Genomic DNA, 24,705 nt, shown 5'->3' on the forward strand with positions numbered 1-24,705 from the left:
CCAATACACGGTCTTCCTCGTCCGGTTTTATCGCTTAAACACGAGGATAATTTAATTTGTCTGCGTGATATATAGCTTTGAGACACTTCTTGTCGCATCCTGCTCCTTTTGCTCGTTGCCGCTTCTATCCCGTTTCTATCCTATCCCGTCTAGCATCTCCGGGAAGGTTGATGTATGGCTCTCTCTCGACCTCACAGCTCGATAACAGAGCAACACCTGCACATTTCAACTATTAATCGATATATTGCACATTAGCTATTCATAAATTCTCACGTAACCTACACCCCTAGCGGAGTTGAGATATTCCCGAGATCGAGCTGGTTACGAAACTTACTAATTGGAAACAGGAGAACATCCAGTTGTTCTGGAATTGGTTGTTTTCTTTGTTTTAGATTGGCTGGTTTCCTGATTGAATTATTGATCTCAGATTCCAGCTACTTCCAAAATTATTTATTAAATATATGTACGGGAATTAACGCCGTACATTTAGAGTAGGTATGTATTTCCAGCAAAACTTCTCCTCCACCTAACTACAGTTTAAAAACTTCTTAAAAATATTGCTACAATTTTACATAGAACAATTGTTTACTAAGCAACAACATTTTTGTTTGATTTATTAATATTTTGTATTTTGACAACGACGTCCGATTTGGACGTCGAAATGTTAATAAAATTATTTTTTTCATTTTAATTGTGGCTTATTTCCCATTGAGAATAGTTAATTACTAAAATGCCACAAGGAAATAACTTCAGAACAAGATTGTTATTAGGATTATTCGCATACGGACTTGGCTTTCTGACTCTGAAACCAGCGTGTAACTTATCCACAGTGGTGTTTAAAGTTTAATGTCAACTGTCATAAATAAGAAATATCTTTCTTTTAAATGATGAAAGGGTTGCTAATGTAAGTCCATTATACCACTGGATAAGGAAATGAGTCAATACTCGCAATCTTATAGTTTGTATGTTATTTATTAGTTGTTACAATCATGGGGCAACCGGTTTCGAAGCTTACATTTTATGCTTCATCTTCAGGCCCAGTACATAATAGTCTTCACATATACAAACTACTAGCTAAAATTAACAAAAAGACAAAATGTACATACATATAAAACATAAAAACAACTATGTCTAGGTTGTGACTAAAAATATACAATAAAGCAAACCAACTGTGGAGTATTGAACTTAGTGTTCCATAGAGTGTATATTGGGACTTTCTGCTATTGGGAGTGACCAGTCTGATGGAAATTGCTTGGTATATAATTTAATATATACTACCATCAATCTTGTGTTGCAAATGATGGATCTTTTTGTAGCTACAGTTGGTTTTTTGTCTCAAAGCTTTTTCAATGCAGTTGTTTTTACTTTGTGTTTAATGTTTGTATAGGTGTAAAAAACATTTAAATTTAACACTGGGACATCACTCACAAATTAACATGCACAAAAATTTAAAAAAGGGGGTTTCTTAGGATGCCATGGAGATATTTTATTTTTTCTCTATTTTTTATATATTTTATGTCAGATTTCCCACTACTTTTGATTGACATGTCGTCTTCTGTTTTGAGAGAGCTGGTGACTACCGGTCTTAGATGTTAAGATTGTACAATTACCTAGATTGTATGTAAACACAAAGTAAAAACAACTGCATTGAAAAAGTTTTGAGACAAAAAACCAACTGTACCTACAAAAAGATCCATCATTTGCAACACAAGATTCAAAAACTAAACCAGTCTGCTTTTTGATGGGGCTGGTGACTTCCGTAAACATCTTTGGCTGTAGAACAGTTCCAAATACTGATATACTGATATAAGTACATACCTGTTACAAAAAACTGTATGTGTATTTTGATCATTTATATCCTCTTGTCTAGACTCCATCAACCCTTAAACACCTAAGGATTGATGGTAGTATATATTAAATTATATACCAAGCAATTTCTATCAGACTGGTCACTCCCAATAGCAGAAAGTCCCAATATACACTCTATGGGACACTAAGTTCAATACTCCACAGTTCGTTTGCTTTATTGTATGTTTTTAGTCACAACCTAGACATAATTGTTTTTATGTTTTATATGTATGTACATTTTGTCTTTTTGTTAATTTTAGCTAGTAGTTTGTATATGTGAAGACTATATGTACTGGGCCTGAAGATGAAGCATAAAATGTAAGCTTCGAAACCGGTTGCCCCATGATTGTAACAACTAATAAATAACATACAAACTATAAGATTGCGAGTATTGACTCATTTCCTTATCCAATCTTTCTTTTAGTTCCTTCTATCTTATCAAATATAAGTACTAACATGCTATACCTTCCTTCTCGTTAAGTACATATCTCTTCATAAATTAAATTCTTGTATCTACCAAATCTTAACGAACGAACGAACGTGTAGAACGAACCGTCCTCTCAGAAACAACGCTTAAAACGACTGGCGATTTTCTATTGAAATTTTAAATTCAGTGTTTTTTAGGCAAAAATATTGACAAACACGGATGATGCCAGATGTATAACTATAAATGGCAGTGATATTGAAAAAGTCCAGAAATATATCTACCTAGGCCAAATCCTGAAACTTGACCAAGAGAACCAAAGTGCGGAAATTACAAGGAGGACAAGACTAGCATGGGCAGGATTTGGATAACTTAGTAGGATACTTAACAACCGCAAAAGACTCTAATACTTGAGGAGCAAAGTGTTCAACCAGTGCATCCTTCCTATCATGTCATATAGATGTCAAACCTGGACCGTAACCAAGGCAATTGTGAATAAAGTAACCACAACAGAAAGAGCAATGGAAAGAGCAATGTTAGGTATACGACTGTCAGATCAAAAGAAGAACGACTGGGTAAGATTAAAAACAAAAGTCGAGTTCATAGCAACAAAGCTTGTCAAAGTTAAATGGAGCTTCGCAGGCCACACTGCTAGACAGAAAAACCAAAGTCGGAATGGAACAATACAACCCTGGATACCTTACGAAAGTAAACGACCGAGAGGAAGACCACAGATGAGATGGGCTGATGATATTAAAAGAGTAGCTGGAACAAATTGGAAATAATGTTGCTTAGGATAGAGACCGATGGAAGGAGTAGGAAGAGGCCTATGTCCAAACGTGGACTACAGAAGGCTAAGAAGAAGATATCGATGTATACAACGCATTTTAAATACAGTGGAACTTGGATATTACGGCCTCGGTAGTTACGTCATCTCGGTTGTAACGTCAATTTTTAATAGGTCCGGCCAAAACCTATTCGATAACATTAGGTTTGTTCTAGCAAACAGTCAAACTAGTCAGAAACCGTCAGCAAACAGTTGGTCAGTGAGAGAACATACAGTCACCAGTGCTATCCCCTCTACTCGCGCTGGTCCACTATTCGCTGATGGTTTCAAACCGTTTGAAACTGATGCTAGAACAAACCTATTATTAAAAACCCGGTTTTATCGGCTAAAAATAAGGTAACCCTCGTCTATAGCGTCATAAAATTTTACAGACGGTTGTCATTTTTTTATTGTATGAAGGATAAAGTGGGTTTCCGGTTTGCAAACTTTATTTTTCGGAAAGGTTTGTGCAGAAGAAAATATTCGACTCTTTCCCCTATTAGAGAACTTTTTTATAAAATGTAAGTTTTATATACATAATAGGTTTTATTTCTTATTTTTTATATCCTAAATGCAGCAATAATGCTGTAATAAAATTTTGCCTCGTTAAAATCTCATTTTTGTCTACCTCTTGTATAAAGTCACTTTGATATAGCGTCATTTTTTACTGGACCCTTCAATGACGCTATAAGCAAGTTCCACTGTATGTAATTCACATTGTTTTTCTTCTTATTGTGAGTGGCCTTAATCCTCCATTTTTGCATTGTATCGTCTTGACTATATCTCCAAAAGTATGGTGTTAACGTTAACCATACTTTTATTAATTATATTCCTAAAATCAAACTAAAGCAAGAAAAATCCATATGTATGTTATATAAGTATGTTATATCAAACATCTAAAAATATGAGGGGATTGTTTTTAGGTTATCTTGTAAATCATATATGCAAAGCAATATATTTATTTATAATCCCCTTTATTTGCCTAAGTCCACTTCTATCCCTCTACCTCTACCACTTTCACCGATTTCCGCGGAGACATGATCTTGGTGAACCATAACCTCACTTTCCTGAGAATTCGATAAAGCCAGTGGTGGCTGTGCACCCAGTGCAGATAAATAATAGAGAAAGGGGGTCTCTGGAGTATCTTTTCCCAGGGGCATCTGACATGACACTTCACTTTCCGACACTGACGGGTCCCTATGCAAAAAATATCGAAACACGACACCTCAGTCAAACCAACCCTCTTTATTACACGAAATATTCATGGCGTATTCTAAAATAAAAAATAAACTAGACGGGGCGGGTAAAAAGTGAATTTGAAAGCAGTCTACTACTGTCTAGGATGGCAGCTATTTTTTGAAACGTAAGAGATTTGAGTGGCATTCCTCAAACGAATGTATGTGTGCACTTTAGTCTGATTCATAAATAAAACCAAGCAACTATGTGCAAAGAACACCAAAAGAAGAACCGTTTTACAGAAAAGGAATATTACACTGAATAAAAAATTATACTTTTCCGATGTCTCAAGAAATAGACTAAAAATCTCAAAATACATTCTTTATTATTATTTTACATTTTGACTTTTATATCCGATTTTTAAATACAATTTTATTTTTGTAATTCAAAAGTCATGTTCAGTCAACTGAGTCAACAAATGTACTGGTAATGGTATAGCTAAGAGCTCATATGGCATGCGGTCAATTGATCCGCAGTTTATTTGGTTTATTAGACCTGATTCACACCTGTCACTATAATCCTATATTATACAAGGACTTTCCTTATTAATTGCACGGTTTTTGGAAAATAATCTGTTAATGCACGAAACAGAAAGACCGCAGAAAGCAATGGTAATAGCTGATTTGATTACCCAACTTTATGTTAAGATATCCCAAGAACAAATTCCTTCTTTAATATGTTGTGTTTCCCTTTCGTTGGCTGGAAATATTTTTTCTTTCTTAAGGATATAGTGACGTCATGTAATTAGTCTGACTATTTCTGTCTATTTATCTTTCTCCTGTGCGTGTTGTTTTGTTTTGTAGAATGAGTCATGTCCTTTATTTGGTCCGACCATAATGCTGGAGATCTTTCCTCTCTACCTCTCCCATTCCATTCCTTTGAATGCCTCTGCTGTTATTTTCTCTCGCCGCCTCCATTTCTGATTTCAGTATTTGTGGTTCTTTTTCATAACCTATTTTCCCTGTGTTATTGTATGTGTCATTGTTAGATAATATTATTTCGCAATTTTGTTTTCACACCGCTGCATGGGCGCCCATACCCATGGGCAGGGGGGGGGGACGTGCCTCCCTAGGTCTTCGGGTGCTGTAAACTATATATGGTTATCCAAAGTATACAAAATACAATGTGCAACATCTTCATGTCTGCCCCCTCCTGAAATTTTTTATATGGGCGCCCGTGCACCGCTGCGATACCTTCTAGGTGTGTTATGGTATTTTCACCATTATCTTTGATGGTCTGTGTCTGCAGATGCAGTTTGAATTCTTTCGCTAGATATTTGAGTTTGAAAAAATTCTCCAGATTCTTCATGTCAGCATGGTCTGCTGAGAGCTGAAAATACGAAACAACTATTTCCAATGCTATTGTTTATTTCAAAGGTAGTTTCTTATGGGAGATGAGGCAATATGTGATTTTTGGATTCATACTTTTTATTAATTTTCTGTAGTTTATCTATTATTACAGCTTGTATCCCATTAATTCGTTGGTTTTTGATACTACTAGAAAATATAAAATTTTATAAACAGCTTGATGTAGTTTTAAAGCTCCGATTAATCGTATAAAACTGTATCAATCACATATGTTAGTGTTTTTATTTATTGGTTTATTGAACAATCCATAGCCTTATTTGTACCAATATAAGTGTGATCTTATAATCAAATTCTAACGTACGCCGATGCGAAACATCCAAAAATAGCAAACCTCATTATCACCATTAGGTTATGAGAGAAGTCTTCGACATTTCGATTCCCATCTGGTAAATATATCTCTGATGATGAGACGACACTGTGACGCCATATTTTTCATCTGGATCGGAGATGATTTTTGTTTGAAGATTGTGAAAGGCGAGGTATATCTCTCTAGCACTAGCCCTGTCGCGACAAGTCTTGTCTTTAATTTTCGCTTTCAGGTATAGTTCGGCATCAAGATACTGCATTTTTGTTTGAAAGGACATAATACAAAAGTAAGATTTATTTTTGCTATTGGAGGCTTCTGATAGCCAATAAAACAAAACAAAAATACAGTCAATAATGAACTATTACCTCTATAATGAACTACTATAAATTGATCATTGAACATTAGGATTATTACGTCTATAGAGCGTTTCACGTTAAGAATAGAACATTGCCGAGATAGCCCCATGTATTTCTTATGGACGATAGAAGCGCGCCAATGCCACGCCTTACTGATTAGAATCAATCATATATCGGCAGTCGAGTATCGGCACCCGTGTCCGAGAGGTTTGGCAACACTGATCTCCATAAGCGTAACGTTTTATTCTTAATGTGAAACAAAGTATAGACATCCCTCAATACATTCTGTCTACTAGAGACGTCTATTGCAAAGTTGTTCTATACCACCTCTCTTATTGATCTTCATTATTACAAGGTTCGTCAGATTGTTACCAATAGACAAAACTCGTGGCGGATCTGCGGGACGGGGCAAATATGGGAAATTCTCCCACCCCCAAGAATGTCCAAAATTTATAAAACTTTCACCCCATAGACAGACAAATTCAACTCAATAATCCCGCAAGTTAAATTAAGGTAGTTCATACATAGGTTATTATTTACGTCTTTTATGTAGTTGGGGTTATTCTTTTCTATATCTTTTGGATGGTGTTTCATTGGAAGTCCCCACCCCCCAAGGCACGTTCCTCCAACGCAAGTTCCCCGCCCAAGGCATATTTCTAGATCCGCCACTGGGTAACACACTGCCTTGATAGAGGGAAATTTGGTCTTTTAATAAATGCTATGGTTTATAATAACTGGATAGCGCTAATCGAAAAGGATCCAAGCTACATTTGACAAAAAATGAGTTAATAGCTAGCACCAAACGACAGCCATATATTCACTTTATTGTGTTAAAAAATCTGTATGTCTACGGAGCTTCTAGCGACATCTGTAGAAAAAAGGTCCAAGCGACAATCAAAAAAACAGGCAGTTTCCTTTAATATAAAAAGACCCAAGCAGTATTTCCTTTTATATTTTTGCAATTAATGCAACCAAACTACCTGTAAGACAGTAGATTACTTTTATAATATTGCAAATATTGTAACCAAACGACATGCAAGGCGGTTGGTTCCTTTTATATTATTGAAAATATTTCAACCAAACGACATGCAAGCGGTTGGTTCTTTTTATATTACTGCAGTATTTGTTACCAAACGACATGCAAGGCGGTTGATTCCTTTTATATTATTGTGGACAGTTAGGACAGTCTTTATTCCAGTTTCTTCCAAAAGCTGCCCTTTAACTCTACAAAATTAAAAACGTATAGAATTTTGAGGATGGTATTGAAGGATTTGGTTCCTTGCCTGACTTTGATTTGGACGCAGAAGAAATTTAATAAAAGACATATTTTAGCAAAACTTAAATTACTATACTTGAATATTAGTTTTAGCGCTATACAACTTTTTTTTGGATTCATGTTGATTTAAAGGCGGAGATACATATGCGCTCTGCTCGGTGTGCGAGCGGCTCGCGCGCAGCGTATTCGTCAGATTAGTACATGTTTTCAAGTGACGCACAAACGGCACGCACACGGCGCACCACGATCTAAATTCTGTCGGTTTTTCAACAAACGCTTTGATGGTTCGCAATACGTATTTGGACGGGTTTGCGAGTGGTTTGTTGGTTTTGGCGCGCAGGAGTTGAATATTTGTTAGTAATGGAATGGTCGGAATTGTCGGAAGGAAATTGATGTTTACCGTGGAAAATCATTATTGTGGGATCCTCAATAAAGAACCATTTAATTTAAAGAAACAACTTAAATCCGATCTGAACGGAAATAGAAGCTGAAATAAAAAAATGTACATGCGGACCTTTTTAAAAAATGTTAGTTCATTGTTGTACTAAAAATAACATGTATTAAAAATAAGATTTACTATTTTATTTGGGCATAAGCGACAATTCGAGTTTGAAATCAAGTTTACTTGACCTTTCGACTTTCAATTCGGAAATAGTTATCAATATCAAAAAAACATTCATAAGCAGATATATATTATGTGTCACCGGAAAGCGAAATAGGTAACGCACGACTTGGAGAACCTATAGTTTTCTAACTTCGTGTCTGGTGAAGCAACACAGTTGAAACAAGCGGATATATTATAATTGTGTCACCGGCAAGCGAAAAAGGTAAGGCACAACTTGGAAGACCCAATAGTTTTCTAACTTCGCTTCTGATGAAGCAACAGAGTTGGAACAAGCAGATATATTATAATTGGGTCACCGGAAAGCCAAAAAGGTAACGCACAACTTGGAAGACCCAATACTTTTCTTACTTCGCTTCTGGTGAAGCAACGGAGTTGGAACAAGCAGATATATTATAATTGGGTCACCGGAAAACGAAAGAGGTAACGCACAACTTGGAAGACCCAATAGTTTTCTAACTTCGCTTCTGGTGAAGCAACGGAGTTGGAACAAGCAGATATATTATAATCGGGTCACCGGAAAGCCAAAAAGGTAACGCACAACTTGGAAGACCCAGTAGTTTTCTAACTTCGCTTCTGGTGAAGCAACGGAGTTGGAACAAGCAGATGTATTATAATTGGGTCACTGGAAAGCCAAAAAGGTAACGCACAACTTGGAAGACCCAATAGTTTTCTAACTTCGCTTCTGGTGAAGCAACTGAGTTGGAACAAGCAGATATATTATAACTATGTCACCGGAAAACGAAAAAGGTAACGCACAACTTGAAAGAGCCTATAGTTTCCTAACCTCGCTTCTGGTGAAGCAACGGAGTTGGAACAAGTAGATATGTTATAATTGTGTCGTCGGAAAGCGAAAAAGGTAACGCACATCTTGGAAGAGCCTATAGTTTCCTAACTTCGCTTCTGGTGAAGCAACTGAGTTGGACAAGCAGATATATTATAATTGGGTCACCGGAAAGCCAAAAAGGTAACGCACAACTTGGAAGACCCAATAGTTTTCTAACTTCGCTTCTGGTGAAGCAACGGAGTTGGAACAAGCAGATATATTATAATTGGGTCACCGGAAAGCCAAAAAGGTAACGCACAACTTGGAAGACCCAATAGTTTTCTAACTTCGCTTCTGGTGAAGCAACGTAGTTGGAATAAGCATCTATATTATAATTGGGTCACCGGAAAACGAAAAAGGTAACGCACAACTTGGAAGAACCTATAGTTTCCTAACTTCGCTTCTGGTGAAGCAACGGAGTTGGAACAAGTAGATATGTTATAATTGTGTCGTCGGAAAGCAAAAAAGGTAACGCACATCTTGGAAGAGCCTATAGTTTCCTAACTTCGCTTCTGGTGAAGCAACTGAGTTAGAACAAGCAGATATATTATAATTGGGTCACCGGAAAGCGAAAAAGCTAACACAGGGCTTGGAAGAACCTATAGTTCTCTAATTTCGTTTCCAGTGAAGCTGCGCAGTTGAAACAATCAGATACATTACAATTGTGTCACCGGAAAACGAAAAAGGTATCGCATGACTTGGAAGTACCTATAGTTCTCTAATTTTGTTTCTGGTTGTAGGAACAAGCAGATAAATTATGGTAGGGGAGCAAAGTATGCTAAATGTGCAATCACTCGAGCGCTTTGGGGACCTATTGGGTTGTGATTATTAGGTCCTAAAACCAAAAAAGTTAAGTAAAATTGTCCATTTTAGTGGGGACTTCCCATTTTTTAATTTAATTTTCCATTTCCAATAATCTTTTTTCCGACTATAGCGCCATCGATCCATAATTCAAAAAAATGTTTCGAATAAAAGTTGTTTATTTTTATACAAACAATCCAAATCTGCAATAAGAAACGGGGTCTACCATTTAAGATTTTAAAAGAGACCATTTTAGATTTGTATTTAAAATTTTAAATTTACCCCCCACCCCTCTCCGTGGGGGGTCAAGTTTGGTATTTTTCGATAGATTTTTGAAAAATATTGAACACGTAGTTTTTAGTTTTTCAATCTGACGTTCATTTCGCGAAATATTCGCTTTTTTTGTGAAACTTTTTGACTCACCCATTTCCGTACGCCGCGCTCAAATCGTCATATTTTTGAAATATAGACTCTTTTGCATGTACTTAACTTACCTTATCTTAATCTGACAATTTCGAATATTTTAAGGATAGATTTTTTTTCGGGCCCCCCTGAACGAACTCCCCTGTGTTAAGAGCCAATATATGGTGGAGGTACATCTGCAGGGTACCACGTTTCTCCCCATATGATAATCTGACGCGCTCGAGTAACTGCAAAAATCCCCGCTTGGGCTCCCCTACCATTATATTTGTGTTGTCAGGAAGCGAAAAAGGTACTTCCCGAAATGTTCCCAAACTGTGGCTTATTCCACATAAAATAGTAAATTGCATAAGATGACACAAGAAAATAGTTTCAGAACAATACCAAAATAAGATGTAGTAGAAGTACAGGACAGAGACATGATTATCTACAATTACTAAACGTTCGTAAGTTTCCTCTGGATCGTCAAAATGAAAAATTTTAACGAACAATAACCGCGCCACGAACGCGCGGCGCACACACGGCGCGGAGTTCGCGGCGCGGATATGTATTTCCGCCTTTAGATTTTAAGTGTCTGCTTGTTGCATTGTATAATTCTTTTTCTTTTGGTACGTATTCATTCCGGATGTTGGTGATGGCTATTCTAACCTTGCCTGCTGCGATTCGGAATAGTCCGGTTGTAGATGTATTGAATCATTCTCTTTTCAAATATCTTAGATTGAAGAATGAGTTGCGACATGTCTCTGTTAATGTTTCATGGCCAAGATAATCTAATTTGCGCTCTTTGATTGTGTTTATAATCCCGCATTCATTGTCCATTCTACATAAGACCTCAACATTAGTCTCACCAACCACCCACAAAATTCTTAAGATGCGCCTGTAACAGCACATCTCGAAGGCTTTGAGCTTTCTTAAAGTAGCTTCAGAAAGTGTCCAAGCTTCTAGTCCGAATAATAATGTAGAAAACGCATAGCATGTAATGATAGAGTTTTTGGTACCAAGTGGTAGATCGTGAAGATCATTGGCAGCCTTTTGATTTAAGTATTGAAGCAATTCATTTTTGGCTATTGGAACAATATAGTCCGGCATTCTAAGATGGTTTACATAGTAACTCTCCATCTTAATTTCTCGATGTTTATCATTCCATCGAATTGTTTATTAGTATGGTTTTTGGTGGAATATTGTCTCGATTTCTCATTTCACGACCTAAAATAACTTTAGCCTAAGTCAGTTTTTGTATGTTTGTTGTAATTGTTTGAATCTAATATTTTTCCAATTGCTTATTCTTGTTAATACTTATAACAATGAAACAGTCCACCTATAAGTACGAGTATAGCTTCTGAGTATTTTTCGATTAACTATATTATAGACTAGCCATATTATCGTGCAAAGCGATATTCACGATGGTTGTTGTTCACGCTTCAAAGCATGCTCGTACATGAGAGATTAAGAGGTTTAACTTCTTTTTTGATCGAAATTATGAAGTCGTTCGAAAAGTTTACACGACATTCTGCCAATAAGGCAATAGTGAAAATGTAGCTAGGGATATACTAGAGAGTTCAAATAGGGTAAATAAGTAAACTTACACCCCACGCAATGTTTATAATATGTGACGTTACTTTTAATATAAGAATTTGAGTACATATTACCAACTTTACTCATTTAACTCTTGGTCACTCGTGCGGTTTTTTTACTTAGCGAGAGCACTTTGCGATTACACTTTTAAAAATCATAAAATATAGAATTTTCTAAATAATTAAAATAAATATAAATGATAACTTTAATAAAAAGTGAGGTTATGTTTTGTTTTTACGAGTACCTGTCAAAAGTGTGCTCCTTCTCAGAGGCATCTTTCAGTGCGTCACAGTTTTTCGACTTCTTTCTAACGCATTAGTTGAAAGTGACAGAAAAAAGGTACGTCCGTGATTAAAATAATTTATAACATTTATTCTAGTTGTTGACAATGGCGCTATAATCGAACAAAAAATGATTTAAGTATGTATTATCTATACTCTATACTACTATAATCTGTACAATTTATAAGACTATTACTACCAAATTACGATTACGATTCTGACAACTGTCAGATTTAAGTAAAATGTCATTTTATGATTCCGTAAATTCTTAAAATCATATATTACATCATTAATGACACACTGAAAGACTGAGAAAAACTTTAAAATATAGTCGTATAGATTTATGTAATAGATAAATAACGTAAGAGCACCGAATTCCGACCGGTTATAAGTGGTATATATAAAATTGTTTGAAAGATCAATTCCGAATCATTGAAATTTAAAGTAATTCTGTCTATAAGCTATTATGCATTATTAATTCTTACTAGAGCCAAATTTATAATAATAACAGTAGTCATTTCAACAAAATTGCTTATTTAAGAAACCAAATGCAAAAATTTCGCAAATAGCCGTTTTCCGTCCACATTAATGATTTTTTCCCAATTCCGTCCACAAGAGTACCGTTATCCGTCCTATTTATTTAGTTATGACAAAAAAAACCCATTATGAATAATTTTTAAATAAATTTGCAAAAAAATGGCCAAAAAACAAAACAAATAATTTAAAAATAAGTTTTATTTAAGTACAAAGTTTTGAAACGAACTTAATGACTGCAAATGAATTAAATAATAAAAAAAAAAGACTTCATTTTTTTAGGTTTTCAATTTCTGGAACTTCATAGGCGCCGCGTTTATTTATGAGTGAAGGTCTCGCAATCTTACAAACTACATCATCAAAGTCATAATTTAAAATGTCATCTCTATCTGGCCATTTCCAGTACTTTCCATTCATAGTCATACTTTTAACTCTCAAAGTATCATTGCTTCGTTCCAGAACTACACCAGGGAAATATTCACTGTCGTACTGAACCAACACAAAATCGTCCTTTGAATATATTTCTATATTCTTTTTATTTATGTTTTCCGTATTATTATTACCAGTATCTATGCCTGGTGTGTGTTTTGGAGGACACTTTTTCTTTTTTGCTTGTTGAATCTCTGTTTTTGCTTTCCTCTTTCGGATTCGTTCACATTTCTCATTTTCTTTTTCCTCTTTTTCTTTTTTGAGTCTTCGTTGATGTTCCATAAATTCATCACTTATAGCTACTGTAGGATAAATCTTTGGTTTTTTCCTTTCCTTGGTGTCTTCTGTGCTATTATTTTTTTTCTTTGCAGAACTTTCCGGCCAAAATAGTGCTTTTTTGAAAGGTGTTGGATATTTACTATTATTCTCTGATGTTGTTGTAATTTGCTTAAGTGGGGTTTTTTCTTGATTTTGTACTTGTCTTTTTTGATCAGAATAAACTATACCTATTGAATCATCTTTTAATGGGCTATTACAAGGAGTTGTGTTTACTATTTTGTTCTTAGGTGGTGTTTTTTCTTGGGGTGAACTTACTGCTAAATAATAGTCTATATTCTCACAATCATTGTTCTTGGATGCTGATGGACCAGGTTTTGGCGAACTAGAATTGCTATTCTGTGAAGGAATTAAGACCAATGCTCCATCTGCTTTGACTGTAGCTTCAATTGTATCATTATTGCAAAACCAAAAGTTTTCATCGAAGTGTATGTCAACAATGGTCTCGTTAGCAGCATTAATTGGCAAATTGTTTTTCAAAGTTTTATCATGATCGACATTTTGTGGATGAAGACTCTTCCAGAAATCATACAATGCTACATATTTTTCTTCTAGTTGGGCCGCTGATTCAGCAATCCTAAAACGGTTAACAACCTCTGGCTTTAAACGTATCTCTACCTCTCGAAGTAGTTTAGAATCATAAACATTAACAGTTGTAGTGGATGTTGATTCAGTTATTTTATCATCAGAATCTTTTTGTTCTATTGGTTTTATTAATTTTGAATAATCAATGCGATTTTCGTTAAACGGAAAGAGTCCACATGATTCAAATGCACTTTTTATTATCGATGTACAGACTGTAGCCTTCAAAGTTTTGTCTAAGAGTTTTGCAAACTCAGCCCGTTGAAGTTTTCTTCCGTTATTCTCCATACGCCAAGATCGAACATCTTTTCGCCAGTTATTTTTAATGGGATAAAAAACACCAACATCTAACGGCTGTAATCGGTGAGTTGCGTTGGGGTAAAATGCTGTTAAAATAATACCTTTTTCTTTGCAGAATTCAGTAATAGGCAGATTGATGTGGGAAGAGTGTCCATCCAGAAACAATATCACTGGGAGTGGAACACTGTTCTTTTCCAACCAGGGAAAAAATACATTTGTAACGTATTCATAAAATGTCTCACTTGTCATCCAACCAGATTCAGAGTGCCCAACTCCCCACTGGTTTGGCATGTTCGTTATTATTGCAGCTGACACATACCGTTTGTAGGGATACAAAACTAATGGCGGAGGTACAGAACCATCAGCTCCAACAGTTAGCAAAACTGTAAGACATTCTTTTTCGTCATTAGCTATGCGACTGTATACCTTTTTTGCACCTTTTCTAACCAACACTTGTTTTTCTTGAGGGGATAAATAGAAACCACTTTCATCACAATTGAATATTCTCTTGGGGTTTTCAAGAATGTGTAAAAAATTCATTTTTGTCATATAATCCCGAACTTGGGTAAACCAATTTCTTATATTTTGTTCCGTAACTGCGGCTCTACAAGAAGATAGTGATTGTGGAACACGTTTTGAAATTTCTGGATGATGAGCGAGAAAACCATTGTACCATTTTTTACCAGGTATGTAATTTTTAAATGGGGTTTTTCGTTTCAAATTTTGAATTAGTTTTGAAACAGAATCAACAAGTTGAGATCTTGTTACCGGGAATCCCACGTTACCCATTTCGATTATCCATTTTATAATCAAGTCTTCTTCGGAACTGGACAAAACTGTTGGCCCTCCAATATTGCCCGGAGTTTTGTACTTTTCTTTCATAGTATCTAACAAAGTACTTTTAGGCACATTGTATATTTTGGAGGCTTGTCGAATACTTAAACGTTTCAAATTAATATCTTCTATAGCTTTTTGGATATTCTCTCGGGGATACTTCATCCGCTTTTTGTATACCATAGTTGCAGATAATAAAAAACTGAAAAAAAAATATTTTATTAGTTTTTATTTTATGGGGTCGGTAACAGGAGTTTGAGGTAGCTCTGTCCGTCCACCATGGACGGATATAGGACAGAAGGTTCCTGTGTCCGTCCAATTCCTTTAAATGAGTTTTACTAATTAGATAGTCATTTTTATCATACTTGATAATACAAACTGAGAGGAAGAACTACCATAAACATTTTTTACAAATAAAAACTAAACCAAACTTACACATTAAATCTAGAATAGGTAATAAATGCATCACTCTTGGGTTAAATTTTAAATTGAATTTTCGAATTCACTTAATAGTTGACACTAATTTTCTTAAAATGAGTTGTACCTATAATAGGTCGTATTTAGGTTTTTAAACGGAGCAAAATATATATTATGGTTAAAATATGTCGGATTATATTATTTAACTAAGACTTATATTTACAAAGCGTTTGAAACTGAAGGAGTTAATCCCTAATACCGTCCGCTAGGACGGTATCAAGAACCCCTTGATATTCTGCATTACCCTATTCCGTCCACTTTAATTTCGGTAATAAAATCTATTGTTCGAAAAAAATTACAAAAATATATGTATATTTACAATAAATAAATATGAAAGATTCTAATAAATAAGTAAAAACATAACTGTTAAACGTAGTATCTATAAAATATGGAAAATAAGTATTCCTTACCTTTATGTTTTTTTGGAATCAGTATAGCTTAAAACAAGACATGCACTTGCAATGAACTGAATCGCACTGACAACAGTAAACGTAAAATGTCTGCGTGCTAAAAGTAGAATGAGTGGGGATATAACCTATCAAAAATTCTACTCGGCCGTCTGATTGCGACGAAACTCTGAGGTATAGAGCGCAATTTCTTTGTCGGACGGAATTGGGAGACCGGACGGTATACGGTGCTTTTACGTTAATGGGTAAACACTTAAATCTTTTCTCCGATTATAGCGCCATCTATCAATAACTGGGATAAATATTATAAATGTGTATGTATCACTGACCTACCTTTTTTCTGTCACTTGTGACGCACTGAACGATGCCTCTGAGAAGGAGTATAACGGAAGCTCGTGAGTGTTCGTTTGATACGTCATCGAACTTCAGTTTAATAGGACTTTCCATTCACAGTCATTTGTTTCGAGCTTCTGTCATATGTCGTATAATCCGTGTATATTAAATATTATACACAGATTATACAACATATGACAGAAGCTCGAAACAAATGACAATCGATGAAAAGCCCTATACGTTTGCCCCTACGCGCCTCGAGCGTTTGTCACATAGATATAATAATATGTAGATTAGACAAGGTACGAAAAATAGCATAACGCGGAGCAGTTCGGGTCGATGGTCTATCTATCTCTCTCTACCAGCGCTTAGCTTTTTCTCTCTAGCATATGATGGCCCCTGTCACTGTGTCCGTGTCGTTCCATTACTCCCATCTCTTGGTAGATACGCTCACACTCGTACGACAGACAAAGATAGCTAGACCACTGTAGTACTTGGTATTGGCGTTACACCTCCACCTCGATGCATTAAGCGGCATATATTATGTAACTAGCCTGTTCTATTATTGTTAATATATCTATGCTTTGTCATCGCTCACGCATGCCTCGTTGTTAATGCAAAATTCTGAGAATGAATCTGACACATTACATTAAATATCTGTTGCACATGCGTAGCTGTCAAAATATACGAATACGTATACGTATTGCGACTATGCAATCTCATAGATATTCAAAGGAAAAACGGATTCTTATTGACTAAAATATGATAGTTTAATTTATATATTTGCATAGCATTTATTCGCGCTAGGACTGAATTTCCATAAATTATGTTGATCTGGTGTTTTCATTACACAAAACCTTCTAAACCAGCTGGTTGACGTCAATAAAGTTATACATATTTAATTTTCGTAAGTAATTTTGATTTAGTGGTATTTTAACGTCGATTCTTATCGAAAGATAAGAGTATTTAGTACTTGTACGAAATAACTAGATGACATATGGAGTCTACACTATTTTTAGCCAACACTTTTGTAATCTTTGTTGGATACTTAAATTTAGTTACTAATATGAAAATAGTTCACAGGTATATAAATTATTTCTATCGTCTCTCAGTATCCATTAGCGTCTATCAGCCTAGTCTGCTGGTCGTAGATCTCTCTCTGAAATTGCCTTTTGGACACATTGAAGCCATGTTGTTTTGGGTCTTTGGATCTTCAGTAGGCGATGGTCTCTCATTCTCTGTATATGTTCGTACCAGATAAACTGTTTTTGATGTATTTCTTTTCTTCTATGATGGCGGTTGTTCTGTACAAGATGATTTAGTTTATCGTTCTCAACTCCTCCTATGCACATATAATTCGTTTTTGTTAAGTAAACATTTTAAACATTTAGACCCCATTGCTAGTATTCTTGTATCAATCGCTTTGTCATGAATTGCAGATCTTCCTGCTTCTGTATACAATTGCAGAACATGCTCTCCTCCATTTCTTCAGTGCCTTATTCAGGTAGAATTTGAAGAGTGTTTCTTCTTCTTAAGGTGCCGAGACCGCTTGTCGATCGTTGGCTCTCATGTTGCCCAGCATATTAACAATCACTGTCTTATTTACAGCCGCACGAAATAGTTCAGTGCTAGTTTTCCCAAACCATTGGCGTAGGTTTTTAAACTAAGAAGTTGTACGGCGGCCCACACTTCTTTTTCCCATTATTTTACCTTGCATGACAAGGTGAAGTATGTCATATTTTTCTGGGTGACGCATTATATGACCAAAGTATTCTAATTTGCGCCTTTTAACCGTATTCACTACTTCACAACTTTTATTCAAACGTTGCAAGACCCTTTCGTTTGTGACTTTTTCTACCCAACTGATCTTCAGAATACGGCGGTAGACCCACATCTCAAATGCTTCTAGGTTTTTTAAAAGCGATTCTGTCAGGGTCCATGCTTCAACCCCGTAAAGTAGTACTGGGAATATATAACATCGAACCATTCTTACTTTAAGTTCCAAATTTAGATCATGACTGCACAGGATTTTCTTAAATTCCATAAAACTTGTTCTTGCTTTGGCAATTCTACTTTTTATTTCTGTACTAGGCTTCTAGCTTTCATTAATATGATTACCCAGATTTACAAGATTACTTACTCGTTCAATTGAGTCATTACCGATTGTTACATTATAGTTATTATTATTTACGGCTACTTGTTTACTAATAACCATAAACTTTGTTTTTCTTGCGTAGAGTTTGAGTCCATATATCGCGCAGAACGCCACCATTCGGTTCAATAACGCTAAAGATGTTCAATTGATCCTGTCACTAACAAGGTGTCATCTGCGTAGGTATCTGATATTCTTCATAAGCATACCATTAATGAGTGCCCTCTTTTGCGTTTTCCAATACTTCATTATTTAAGATGTAGCACATTCTTCATCTCATTTATAAACATGTTAAATTATGTAAATACAAGTTGGAAACGTAATATGTAATAAATAGGCATAATTTGTTAATGTGGTTTGAAAAAATTAAAAAAAAAAATAAAAAAAAATAATAATATTAAAAAAAACACAAAATAAAATAATAACAAAAAAAATAAACAAAAAAAAAAGAAAAAAAAGGAACAAAAATAAAAAAGAATAGAAAAAAAAGAAGTAGAATAATTAAAAAAAAGCTACACAATGTACCAATGTATCTATAAAAATAAAATTGTAGAATGTACTTAAGAAATTTATGACTATGAATCTGCAATCAATCAGAAACAAGTCTGGCTAATTGGCTCTGCCAAAGCCATTTTTCAAAAAAAAAAAAGATGTAGCCCTGCATTTAACTTGCAGGATCTTCTTCTTCTTCTTAAAGTGCCTTTGTTTACCGCAGCTCGGAACAGTTCAGTGGTAGTGGTGTTATACCACTTTCGTAAATTTTGAAGCCAGGAAATACGTCTTATTCCCGGTCCGCTTTTACCATTTACCTTCCCTTGGAGAATCAGTTGGAGAAGGCCGTAACGTTCTTGATTTCTCATTACATATCCTAGATATTCTAATTTTTTTGTTTTGATGGTTATGACAATTTTACACTCTTTCCCCATTCTACGCAGGACTTCCACATTAGTAATTCGGTCAACCCAGAATATACGTAAGATGCGCCTATAAGACCACATTTCGAAAGCTTCGAGCTTTCATAGATGCAACAGAAAGCCGATTCATAGATGTAACAGTTAGTGTCCACGCTTCCATTCCGTAGAGCAGAACTGTGAATATGTAGCATTTCAACAGACGGTATTTTGTTCTTAATGATATGTCTCGACTGTTGAAAATGGGTCTCATTCTAACGTATGCTGCTTTCGCTTTTATTATTCGCTGTTTAATTTCTGTGAGTGTTGCAGGATCTAACGTAGACCAATTAGCAAGTTTTATATACTGATTTGAACAACACTGCTAAATTTAAAACGGTTTTTACATTTCATCGGTCTGTCTCCATCTGTATCGAAAGTTTTGCTGCATGGTTGAGTAATACCTTTTTTTTAGTATTTTTTATTCTGTTTTTTTTTTCGTCTTCAAGTACCTACTATTCTATTCTCTTGTGTGTTTGATTAAAACGTTAAGTTGTTGCATGTTACTTTTTTAAATACTTACATCATTCCTATTGTTCCCCTTTCATTCCCACCGTCCCTTGTATATCTTCTGCTATAAGTTCATCTCCGCGATTCAGGGCCTAGATTCCGTGCAGTGTAGATTTCTACACGTAGCTGTCTACTGTAGCTATCTATTCTCGAAGGCGATAGTAGCTTTTGTTGGCATTCTATGCACGTATCGACAACGTTTCGGGAAGTTTCGGCCATATACTAGTCAAACGAAAATTATTTATGGAAATCTGGTGACATTTAGTATTTGATGTTTAACACAGTAAACACAGCTGTTACAGCGTTGCCACTTTTTATGTAGGAAATATATTGCATTTTTAGCTAAAATCTACTAAATCAAAAACTAAATTAGATGATTAAAACTTTATTAACTCATTTGTAGGTTTTTATATAATAAAAACAACAGCTAACTTAACTAGAAATTAATATAATGTGAATGTTTGTAAAAAAACCAAACTTTGTTTACATTTTAACTGGGAAACAAAATGACTTAGGTACATGTAATTAATTTTTATCAGTTTCATATTTAATATTTTTATATAATTTGTCATCCATTGATTTTAACATCTGCATGTCTGGATCAAATTTGGTACCATTCCCAACCTCATTCATACCTTCTTTGGCAAATAATCTTGAAAATACATTTTTATTCAAAAGTTTATTGCGATCATCAGTTATAATACGGTTAAAAACCGAAAAAAATATTTTTAATTTTACATTAGAAACGGGTAAACGCAGCATTTTTTGCAAAGTTACATTGTTTAGATATTTCAGTTTTCCGTCGTTAGCTTTTAATAGCCTCACCGAATGCCAGAACTCTTCAATATTACCCGAAATACTACTTGCACTGCTGCTTGAAACAAACAAGATTTGTACGTCCTGAATCTTATTTTCTACGTACTACGTCCTGAATCTTATTTTCGGTAATGAGAAAAGTCTGAAAATTAATTTAAAAATGTGGTAAATACTAAAGCTAATTTCATTTTAGTTATAACAAAATATTGAAATATACCAAAAATCTACTAAAAAATATTGCCTACTGAATTTAAAACAAAATATCAAAAATCTATCCAAAAGTAGAAATCTACTGAATGTGGCAACGCTGAGCTGTTACTTGGAGTAGAACACAAAATACCTTCTTTCTTTGTCACGTGACGATTATGATAGAAAACGATACGTCTCGACACCTCGCTTTCTGGTGAACGCTTCGAGGCGAATAATTTGATGCACGGAATACCAGTCGTATAGAAACGAGTCGATTGATAGATTTCTACACGTCTCGGAATCCCAGTCCAGATCAGCCATCATCATAGCTATTCAAGCTTTAACGAAGCTGCTCTGAAAAGTTCATTTCGTGTACATCCGTACCATTCTCTCAGCTTACTCACTCACAACTCACAATATTCTGCGTCTCCATATCCTATCTTTCCATCTCATCTCTCCCTGCATAATCAGTTGGAACAAGTTGTATCTCTCTCCACGTGTAATATGTCCTCCCTTGTATGACCCTATATACCTAGTTATCTACAATTTGTGTTTTTTTGTAGTCAAGTTCATTTTCTTAATTCTATTTAACAATATCCTTAATTCCTTATAATATTATGTATGTCCACTACATTCGATGTTAGTGTTCTTTTAAATCCTGATAATTTGATAAGCCTAATTTCTGGCTCATGTCATTTAATTTATTAACATGAAGAGAAGTATCCATTCTCAAATGTGGTCTCGAGGTAAGGAAGTACAAAACTCAAAGAAGTACCACAAAATGAATATATTAATAAACTTCCTGGTCTGATCAGTTTTGTCTTTGCTCCTGTATTTTAAAGCTGATGATGGCTCGTGAAGAGCCGAAACGCGTCCTTATATGACCATTTTATTAATATATACATTTTGTGGTACTTCCTTGAGTTTTGTACTTCCTTATTTAATTTATTGTTTTTTGAAATATTTCTCTCAAACATTTCTCTGAATCATTAATCTGAACCTCTTTCTTATTTATGTAGTTTTTCTTGTTTTTGAATGGAATTTTGTGTATGAAATTTTTTATTCAAATTTTGTCTTACTAAATAAATATTCAATCACCATAACGATTATTTGATCATCCATCCACACAGAAAAAAATTGATGATAATAAATATGAATTTTTTGACAATTTTTTTAACTCCTTTTCATGTAAGATTATAAGATGAATAATTGAGAAAATATTTATAAACCCTTTTTTATTCGTAATCAGTTCCTATTTGTTTCTTATTTTAACGACGATCTGCCATTTATATAATGAATCTGACATGGTGACAATGAACTTAGCTATTTCTGGTATGTTTTCAGGCCTTACCTCTATGCAGTCTTGGACGACAAGCGACACACTCAGTGCCAGTTTTAATATATGTTAGCCAGTGGCGTGCCCGAGTCGTCTGCTCCATATTAATTCTTCCTGGCAATTAACTTTACTAACTACACGTACAAATTCTGCAATTATTCATAAACTCGAGATAAATCTTCACCTAATAGTAGAGAAATGTAGAATAATTTGTATGAATTTATCACAAGAATATTCTGTTTGGCTGGAGTTATAAATATTTAAAAATGCAAATGAAATTATGACATTTATTATTTAGTTAATTTAATGGAGGAGGTTACGCCGACAATTATTTATTTTGACATTTTATACACTTCACTGACCACTATTTTGCATATGATTTTCTAAAGAATGCAAAAATCATTGTTTTCTAGGTTCTAGAATTTATTACATTGGTAGTTTTTTTTCTCTGTCTTTTCTTCCTTATGAAAACTTTTGATTTATACACTTCCACAACAGTTATTACAATTTATTATCACTACAGCTATTTCGTTAGAGTGCCTTTCTTATGTGATATGTTTTTACTGAGTCTACTGTCTATAGTCTTTAACTGAAAAAGTTAAAGAGAAGAGAGCTGCTTGTCTCACCTGGTCATTCAGAATTTTATCTGTATTTTTGAATCTACTAATTTCCATAGATTCTAATAAAGATAACTTAAAGCAAAAAAGATGAAGTTTTCGATCCTAACAGCATTATTAATAATATTTAGAAAATATTAAAATATTACTAAAAGATTTTTAAATCGAAAACTTATTGGTCCATTTCCTTGGTAACATCTCCAAGGCTTCTAAAATTTGCAAGCCAAATGGATGCTGAAGCGAAGAAGACAAGAGGAAATTCAAAAAACTTACAATTCACGACCCCGTCTGTTCAGCTGGTAAATTCCAACAGAAAATGGACCTAGTTACTCGAAGGAGTAAAGACCAATATAAAAATAAAATAAAAATTTTATTTTTAATTCAGTTGCAATGCAAAGGCAAAACAATCTTACTTTTCAATTAGAATACTCCATGGAGAACAAGCCTACGTTCTTTCCGATGAGGCTCCAATAAGAGCCGAAAATCGCGATTCAAGGGACTGGACTGCGCTCCGTATTCTAATTGAAAAGTAAGATTGTTTTGCCTTCGCATTGCAACTGAATTAAAAATAAAATTTTTATTTTATTTTTATAACTTAAAGCCTTTATTTTGAATATGTAGAATTTGAAATTGCTAATTAAAAGATTGATTATGATCTAGAAGGAGAAGTGCGTATGTAGAATCTGTTTTTGCTTTTTGTACTTGATTTCTCATTTCTTTGTCCAGGTGTACGTAGCTGGACAATATAATTCCAAGGTATTTTTTTCATTACTTGTTCAATACTGATGCCATCAATTTCCATCTGATTGGTTCTTGACTGATTACTGTTGTTTTAGTTCTCTGAGATGAAATTGTCATTGGATTTTTTGTTCTTATTTTAAATCTATGGACTAATCTTTGTAGACTTCATCTTGGGCTATCAATATTGCGTCACCTGCGTAACAGAGTATCCTTACTTCTTTGTTTCTCATTCTAAAATCCTCTTCCGTTGTTTGCGTGTTTGATGATTTCATCCATGATTAAACTGAAGAGCATAGGGCTCAATGGCTGCCTCATTCCGCTGCCTATGTCTACAATAGGTTCTGTAAGTGGTCCATCTATTCTTACTTTCATTTTGTTGTTTTGGTAGATGTTTTCAATAGTTTTTATGATATCTAAGGAAACTTCTCTATTATAGAAGATGGATTACATCTTCTGAGTCTTACTCTGTCAAATGCTTTCTTTAAGTCAATCAGACATAGAAATCTTCTTCTTCTACGGCACTACAGCCCAAACTGAGCCTTGGCCTCCTTTATTTTTTGCTTCCACCCTTGCTTGTCTGTGGCTGCTCTTCTCCGTACACGGACTCCTAAAAGGGCTTGTGCGTCGCTGTTTACTGTGTCTTCCCGGCGCTTTCTTGGCTTTCCAACCGGTCTCTTTCCCTGCATTCTAGCATTCAGTGCTCTTTTTGGTAGCCTATCCTCTCCCATTCTTATCACATGTCCGGCCCATTGCAATCTTTGTATTCTAATGAACTCTGACAGGGGGGTTTCCTTATATAGTTGATAAAGCTCGTTGTTGTATCGACTTCTGAAGATTCCGTTTTCCCTCACAGGTCCTATTATTCTCCTCAGTACTTTCCTTTCGAATGTGTCGAGTTTGTTTTTGGATGTTTCTTTCAGGACCCAGGCTTCACTGCCATAGCATGTTATTGGTCGAATTCAGACATAGAAATGGTGGTCTATTAATTATACTCCAG

The 24,705-nt window shown here is 34.9% G+C and overlaps 2 protein-coding genes across 5 annotated transcripts in view; one reads left to right on the forward strand and one right to left on the reverse strand.

The window, feature by feature from the left end:
* Positions 1 to 24,705, forward strand: part of LOC114325306 (homeobox protein homothorax) — a 675,897-nt gene that overhangs the window by 502,145 nt on the left and 149,047 nt on the right. The window lies entirely within an intron of this gene.
* Positions 12,883 to 16,302, reverse strand: LOC126886858 (uncharacterized). Its single transcript, XM_050653959.1, has 2 exons — positions 16,068 to 16,302; positions 12,883 to 15,382 (listed from the first exon to the last, which is right to left on the reverse strand). Exon 2 carries the CDS (start codon positions 15,361 to 15,363, stop codon positions 12,970 to 12,972), a length of 2,394 nt encoding a protein of 797 aa, XP_050509916.1. The 5' UTR covers positions 15,364 to 15,382; positions 16,068 to 16,302; the 3' UTR covers positions 12,883 to 12,969.

This window comes from Diabrotica virgifera, chromosome 6, assembly GCF_917563875.1.
Source record: "Diabrotica virgifera virgifera chromosome 6, PGI_DIABVI_V3a".
NCBI lineage: Eukaryota > Metazoa > Arthropoda > Insecta > Coleoptera > Chrysomelidae > Diabrotica > Diabrotica virgifera.